The sequence below is a fragment of the Gossypium arboreum genome, chromosome 13 (assembly GCF_025698485.1).
Source record: "Gossypium arboreum isolate Shixiya-1 chromosome 13, ASM2569848v2, whole genome shotgun sequence".
Taxonomy (NCBI): Eukaryota; Viridiplantae; Streptophyta; class Magnoliopsida; order Malvales; family Malvaceae; genus Gossypium; species Gossypium arboreum.
The window spans coordinates 2,367,881-2,375,768 of NC_069082.1; the positions used below are offsets into that span (position 1 = coordinate 2,367,881).

At 29.4% G+C, this 7,888-nt stretch overlaps 1 protein-coding gene across 1 annotated transcript; it reads right to left on the bottom strand.

Annotated features, from left to right (window-relative positions):
- Positions 1 to 1,577: 1,577 nt before the first annotated feature.
- LOC108463445 (dehydration-responsive element-binding protein 2A-like) lies at positions 1,578 to 2,606 on the bottom strand. The gene is made up of 2 exons (XM_017763383.2): positions 2,398 to 2,606; positions 1,578 to 2,315 (listed from the first exon to the last, which is right to left on the bottom strand). Exon 2 carries the CDS (start codon positions 2,286 to 2,288, stop codon positions 1,629 to 1,631), a length of 660 nt encoding a protein of 219 aa, XP_017618872.1. The 5' UTR covers positions 2,289 to 2,315; positions 2,398 to 2,606; the 3' UTR covers positions 1,578 to 1,628.
- Between the last annotated feature and the right edge of the window lie 5,282 nt (positions 2,607 to 7,888).

The following is a 7,888-nucleotide window of genomic DNA, read 5'->3' on the forward strand; positions in this document are numbered from 1 at the left end:
CACTTAATGTGTTGTGTGTAACTCATATTAATGTGACCTTTTTCCATGTAAGCAACTATTTAAAAAAAATTGAAAGTCCCAAAAATAAATAATTTTTAATAATTGTTTAAAAACTATGTCCAAAATGAACAAGGATAACCATGTCCATTAATCTTCTTAAGGCAATTCAAGCCAAGAACAAAGTCTTAATTCAAGTGAATTACCTCAAAGTTTTCTTTACCTTTCCATTGATCGATCTGTAGCTCAACTCATTGTGTAACCCCTACAGTTGGGATCTCTTTGGAATTTACTGTTTTGTTCTTCTTAGTCGATTTGCTAATTGAGAGGCTAAATTTACCCACAACTTTTTCAGATATGAACAAGTTTGATGCCCCTGTATCAATAAAAGCACCCCTTCTTTGACTTGCAATGTTGATGTCCACAAACATTAACCCTTTCTGCTTACAATCCCTCTTCGTTTTTGTAAAATTGAGTATCATTAATCCAAGCTTTAAAGTCTTACTTTTTGGCTTCGCTTTCTCTTCTTTATTGATCACTAAATATTTTGAATTGCTTTGGATAGTCCCATATCTTATGCAGACCACAACATAAGAATCGATTCATTGACTTCTTTTCATTCTCTCTGACCCCCTTGGCTTCGATGGAACTCAAGATCGAACCAAGCTTCAATGGTACTTTTTCTGGCTCATCATCCCCTTCGATGGTAGAAAAGATATATCATTTCGAACGATCCTTTACAATATGCTGACTTTCACAAAGGAAGCATCTCACTGACCCCTTTGGTTTGTTGTTGGACTTCCACTTCCTATTATATGGTTCCCCGTTACCACTATTGTCGCTGTTATTCTTATGCCTAGATGGAATTAAATCAATTCCTACAACTGTTTGTCATTTGTCCAAATTTGCTCAAATCATGATACTTCACGAAAACTCCAGAAATGGTTGCTATGATGCAATAATTTAGCAAAGCAATGACGTCAAAAGTTTGTATTTTTGTTTATTTGGTAGTAGATACCTTAAATTGTAATTTTCTCACTTAAACAATAACAAAAAATATTACATCTAGCTTATTGATGATAATTCGATTAACATATGTATTGTTGTCAATATAAGAAAACGTAAATTCAAGTACGCTAAAACGCATTATTCTCCTAAGATTGAAGATAGACTATAAATAGTTTATTTTATCAAAAGAACACACTAATTTAGTTATTTAAATTCGAATTAAATTGATATCACAAGTTAACCAAACACTAACTTAATTATGTAAATTATAAAAATATTTATTTGTAATTAAAATAAACTATATATAATAGAATTTGAACTCACATCTATTAGATAGTAAATTTTATTTATTTATCATCCAATCAAAATTTAATTTTTAATATATTTTATACATTTTTTTAACTGTACAATTTATCATTTTATAAATTATTACTTAAACTATTGATTAATGACATTAACTTAAGATTAATTATAATACCATGATGAACAATTATACTTTATTCAATATTCTTAATATAATATATTTACATGTTTATATGTCATATTACATAATATCATATATATTTAACGTGTTTATAAAGATTTTTATAAATAAATGTATAAAAAAGAATGTTTGACACAAGTCAACCAAGAAGCTCATCTATACTAAAACACTCATCCTCGTTAAAAAGCCATCCACCATCCCACACACTAATGTTGTTATTCCCTCCACAATTCAATGCAATGTCATCCTTAAACTCCAATCCATTAAGCCAACTATAATCCATCTCGTTCATGCTCTCATCTTCTTCTGCTGCTACTTTCGCCTCCTCCCTCACCTCAGCGTTTACATCACTTGCCGTAGCCGTAGTAGACTCCGAACAAGCTGATGTGGTAGTAGTAGGATCGGAACTGTGTGGCATGTTTAAGATAGCTTTTTCACCATACATGGTCTTAGCAGCTTCATCATAAGCTAAAGCAGCTTGGAAAGCAGTGGGGAAAGTACCGAGCCAGAGTCGTTTTCCTTTATTAGGAACTCGAATTTCAGCTACCCATTTACCCCAAGTCCTTTGTCGAACACCTCTGTAAATACAATCTTGATTTTGAGGACCTCCTTTGCCTTTCATACAACCCTTTTTTGAACCCTTTGCAGGGGGTTTAAGGGCTTTTTTGGTATCGGAATTTTCACTCCATTGTTTCAATGTGTCAGCTACTGATAAACCATTTCGCCTCTTCCTTTTTCTAGAAGAATCCGAGAACAGAGGAATACCCACATTCGGATTTTGATTCTCGGAAAAACCCATGGTTTATTTCTCAAAATCTATGAAAATCTGCAGGTATTTTGAAGTTAGAAAAGGACCCCAAATAACCCAGAATAGGGAGACAAAAAAAAAGAAGAAAAGGAAAACGAACCTGTGTAAAGAACAGAAGCAGAAGTAAGAAGAAGACCAACAACCTTATTTATAGGGTCTGTGTTTTTTCTTTTTCTTTTTTGTCTAGTGATCTTCGAAACTGTGTTTTGTCGAAGAAACTGTGAATTATTGTGAAGAACTCTGGTTACTTAGAGAAAATCCGCAGAGAGGGAAATACTGCGAGCCGAAAGAGTCTAGAATCGACTCTCAGATATTTAAATATTTCCGTTGTGAGATATTTTCACTTTTTTTAAATATTTTATACTGTTTGTAAATGACGTGCAGATTTTTAATCGCTCTTGCACGTGTTACTCGAATCTTCCGAATTTATCTAGGATTTTCTCGTTTCCTTCTCTTTTGACTCCAAGTTTTTCATTAATTTCAGATTTGCCACTGGACTGTCCAATTAAAGGCCCAAACTGAAATTATGTACCGTAAACTTTAATTTGAAGCCCCAAGCACCCAATTTTAGTGACGAGGGTTGAGACTGAATATTGCTAAATTTAATATTACCTTCTATTTCATTATCACCTCTGTAAATGTTATATGTATTCATTATCATTCTGTTTTAATTTAATTTTCACTATTTATCTTTAATTTTTTAAATATTTTTAAAGTAAAATAAATATTTAAATATAATTTTTTAATATTTAAATAAAATATTTTTTTCTATATACGTTATTATATTTTTCCTTTTTAATAGTTTATTTATACAATAATAAAATAATAATTTTATACAGTAAAGTAGGTTGGGGCAGGACAAGTGATTATCGTTATGTTCCATACTTATTATCCAAAAGAATAAATTAACCCTGCCCCATCCGCATCTACTTTTGAAACAGAAAATTTATGGTTTGGAATTTATTTATTCCGCATCTGCATCCAACAAAATTGGCTCGGAATTCATCGGGTGATTCGAATTTTACCATCCTTATCCAAATTTAATTTGGGTGGGACGAGATTGGTTAGGTCCTATCAATTTTTTATTTTTTGGATTTTGGGACCATCAATTATAATTTGATTTTGTTTGATTTTCTTTTTATATAAATTTTAGATTTATTTTGACAAAATAAATTTTGTTTTGTGGCTTTTAGATATTATTTTGTATAGTTTCAAAGAGTTTTTTTAATATTTCTAAAATTTTAATAAAAATAATCAATAACTTTTATATGATATTTTTAAAAAATATTTTCTATAAACTTTTATAAATTAGATGAAAAATAACATGCGGTTTAATTGGGGTAACTGTAATTTTTAACTTGTATTCAATAAATCGTTCAAATACTTCAACTCAAATCATATTTATCAATTTTTTCTTAGTCCACCTTAATTATGAGTTTCATTAAATATGATAGATATCATAAATTTGTATTTATTTTGATAAATAAATTATCTTTTATAATTTAAAAGGCATAATGATTTATTTGGCCCTCCGACATTATAAAAAATCATTTAAACATTTCATTTTTCACTTTTTTTTAACCTTTAAACTTGTGTTTTTTGTCAAATTACCCCAAAATGGATGAAAAGGTTAACGTTTTTTAAACTTTGCTGATGTGACAAACACGTGGATTGCCACATGGATGCCACATCAAAATTTATTATTTTTTTAAAATTTTAAAAAATTAATTAAATGTTGACATGTCATCGAACATGGTAGCAAAGTTAACAATTCCATCTATTTTTGGGTGATTTAAAAAAAATATAATTGTAAGTGCTAAAAGAGGCAAAAAAAATAAATGGGATGCTAAAATGACATCTTCTTCTTCTTCTTCTTCCTTTTTTTATAAAATTGGAGGGTCAAAAAAGTTATTATACCTTTTAAAAAATAGTAATGAGAAAGTATTTGTAACACATTTTACCATTTATATATCATTAAACAATTTTCCTAGACACTCCTTATTAGGGATGGCAAAACCTGAACCGTCCGATGGATTTCGAATTGGTTCACTCCTTATTAGAGATGATTAAAATTCGATTCAATTCGAAATATTCGATAAAAAAATTAATTTTTTAATTAAATAGTTCTAGTTAATCGAGTTATTTGGATCAACTTGAATAAAAAAATCAAAATTTTCGGTTTAACTCGAATATGAATCACACAATTCAAGTTATCTGACAATCCAAATAAGAAAAGATAAAACTATGACATTTTGATAAATGATTACTTTTTAAAGTTAAAAGTCAAAATCATTAAATTAAAAGACAAAATTATATCATTTTGATTAATGTTTACCCATTAAGTTAAAAATAAAATTATTATATTATTTATATAGTTAAAAATTTTGTACTTCGTCTACTAGTTAAATAATCGATCTATTTAAACATAATATCGAATATAAATAATATGATTTGTTTACTCGACTCGACTCAAAATTTTTTAACTTAATTCGAAAAAAATTTCAAATTGAATTTGGTTCCTAAAATAAGATTTTTCAACGCGACTAACTTAAAATTTTTTTATTCAATTCGACTCGACTCGATTGCACGCTAACCCCTAACTTGTAGTAATATTACGAGAGGACACGAGAATAAAGCAAAGTGACAAACTCTAGTAAAATAATAATAGGAAGATATAAAAGGAACCTTGAGTTTTTGTTTCTATTTTTAAAAAATTTTATATATTTTTTCTTTGAATTTTATGTATTTTTAAAATTCTGAAGAAAAATTTAAAAGATTTATTTTTTAAAATTGATATATATATTTTTTACTTTTTCTTTATTTTATTTCATATAGTAAACATTTGGTGTGATTTTGCATTTTCCAACCCATCATATAAATCTTTTCAAGGGACAAAAGAAAATTGGACTAATGGATATAGCGATTTGCAATTTAAGAAATAAATTAAATAATTTTTTTTTTCAAATATCAAAATGATGATATAGAGGTGTTTTTGGATCGGGTTAGGTCATATAAATCGTAATGGGCTAAAATTGTTCAGCCCATGACCCACAAATAAATAAACAGAAATAAAAGTATATATTTTTTTAACAACCCAAGATTCAAAAAATAGATGCCCAAACACAACTAAACCCAAACCCTAAATAACCCAAATGAAACCTAGGCCAAAAGGGCCCAAAACCTTAACACTTTCAGCCAACCTAGGAAACCCTAGCCCCTAATACTTGCAACAGCCGCTGCTCCAAAAGCCTCCGTGTCCCACGCCACTCGGACCTCTAATGCCGCACCACTCACACCTCCACGTTAGAGCTCACGTCCACCACGCCACCTGCAATGAAAAAAACAGTTGTAAAAAGGCTATAAAAGCCTCCAAAAATCATTGTAAAGGGACGATTTTTTTGATACACGAAATAAAGAGCAATCAAAGCAGAGAAACTTTTTTAAAGGTGTTCTTTTATTTTTTTTTACTCTTTTGAGTTTTTTTTCGTTTTATTTTATTATTATTATCATTATTTTTCTTCTTATCATTTTTTTCTAAAAAATGGAAAGAAAATAGAAAAAGGAAATTTTACCTTTGGTGACTGCGCGTGTGGTGGCGCGTGCGGCGCAATCTTACCGGTCCCCTGGCCGGATTCTGGAACCCTTCAGAGAAAATAGATTTTTTTTTTCCTTTTATTTTTTTGAAACTGAGGAGAAGAATGAAATTTAAAAAAAAAAAATCAGCTTTTATAGTAGGCCAAAACGGCATCGTTTTGTGCCACAAGCCCAGGCGCCAAAACGGCACCATTTAGGCACACGACCCGCTCACGTGACCCGACCCGGGGAGGATCCTCGTGTTTTCATTAATGGACTATTTGCCACTTTAGCCCTTCCGTTTTTTAGAGTTTTGCAATTTAAATTTTCTTTATTTTTAATTTGGCCCTCGAAATTTTGTTTCTGTTTTAATTTGATCATTGGGCCTTTTAAATGTGAGTATTGAGATGACGCCGTTTGGGAATAGGGTATATTTTCCCTGTGAGTCCCTCCTCTATGACGCGCGTTCCAATTCGGTCCATAGATTGGTCCTATCCTTTCATTATTTTAAAATTGGCCACCAGAATCTCATCTAAACTCCATTTTAATCCCTATGCGCATGTTTCTTTAAGGGTTTACCCCTACATTTCATTTTTGATTCTGATCTAGTTTTTTTATTTGGTTATTTATTTATCTATTTCAACATTTTATATATATATTTTTTGAATTATTTTAATCTTTTTTATTATTTACATCAAAATGGTTCATTACAAATCATTATATTGTTTTATTTTGTATATTTATTGGCTAATTTAAACTATTTTCATGTATTATTTATTTTATTTTTTACGTATTATTTATTTTAAAAGTTGTTTTATGATTATTTATTTTAAGATATTGTATTTTATTGTTTCACGCTTTTATATATTATTCATTTCAAATTTAGTAAATTTGAATTTATATATATTAGTTTAAGTTGTTTTTAAATTAATTTTCTTTTCCCTTTTTAAAATCATTGTATTTTGCATATCGATTATTTTAAATTATCTTATATTATTGCTATTGATAGAAATTATTTTAAATTTGTTTTGTTATATATTACCTATTTTCATCTTGCTTACAATAGTTTTTTTTACTTTTATTTGCTTTTATTTCGTTGTTCAAAACCTTTATTTTTTACTCTTTTCATTATTTATTCAAATCTTGTTCATATCCTCTTTTATCCTTTATTTTGTTAGATATACCATTTTGTGTCATCTCCACCAATTGAAAATGTTTAGATTATATAATATGTGTTTATTATGATCACGGGTATTAGAATTCTTTATTAGTTATTTGTGATTCAATGTTATGGCATTTTGTTTATGAATTATCACTTTGCGTTGTATACTATCGTATTTTATTCACCTAAAAAGTCATGTTTTAATATCATTTAAGTTTAAAATCGTTTTACTTAAAAGTTTCCAAAATCAGGCAATACTCGATATTTAGCATTGACAAGGTTGTGCCCTAAATTACTGGGTTCCAATTTTCCTTCGTTGAGTTTGAGTAACCGAGTACGATTTTCAATCAAAACGTGCAAGTTTCAAATAAAAGTTTATTCTCAGGATTTCGAAGTGTTGTGTCCTAACTCATTGGATATGGTCTTTGTATCTCGAGATAAGGATTTCTAAAAAATAAAGGCAATGTTCTATGTTTGGAATTTTGAGAAATTGTGCCCTAACTTACTGGGTTCCAATTTTTTCTCAGTTGACTCAAATAATTGAATATCATTTTAAACTTCACTGCATGAGTTTTAAAAAGACAAGCTTGGTTTCGGAAATGTGAAATGTCGCATCCTAACTCATTGGGTATGACGTTTTATTTCTTCGAAATAAGAGGGTCTTAGAATCCAATTTAATTTGCTCAAGTGTTCTTTTTAAAATAAAAGGTCCATATTCTAAAATCTTTTCGAATTTTTGACATTAGAACATTAATTACCCAATTAGGTACCAATTTTGGGCGTTACGAGGGTGCTAACCCTTCCTCGTGCGTAACTGACTCCCGAACCCATTTCTCAAATTTCGTAGATCGAAGTC

What these genes read in the sequence shown, in the direction of transcription:
- LOC108463445 (XM_017763383.2), bottom strand. Translation starts at nt 2,288, where the DNA reads ATGGGTTTTTCCGAGAATCAAAATCCGAATGTGGGTATTCCTCTGTTC.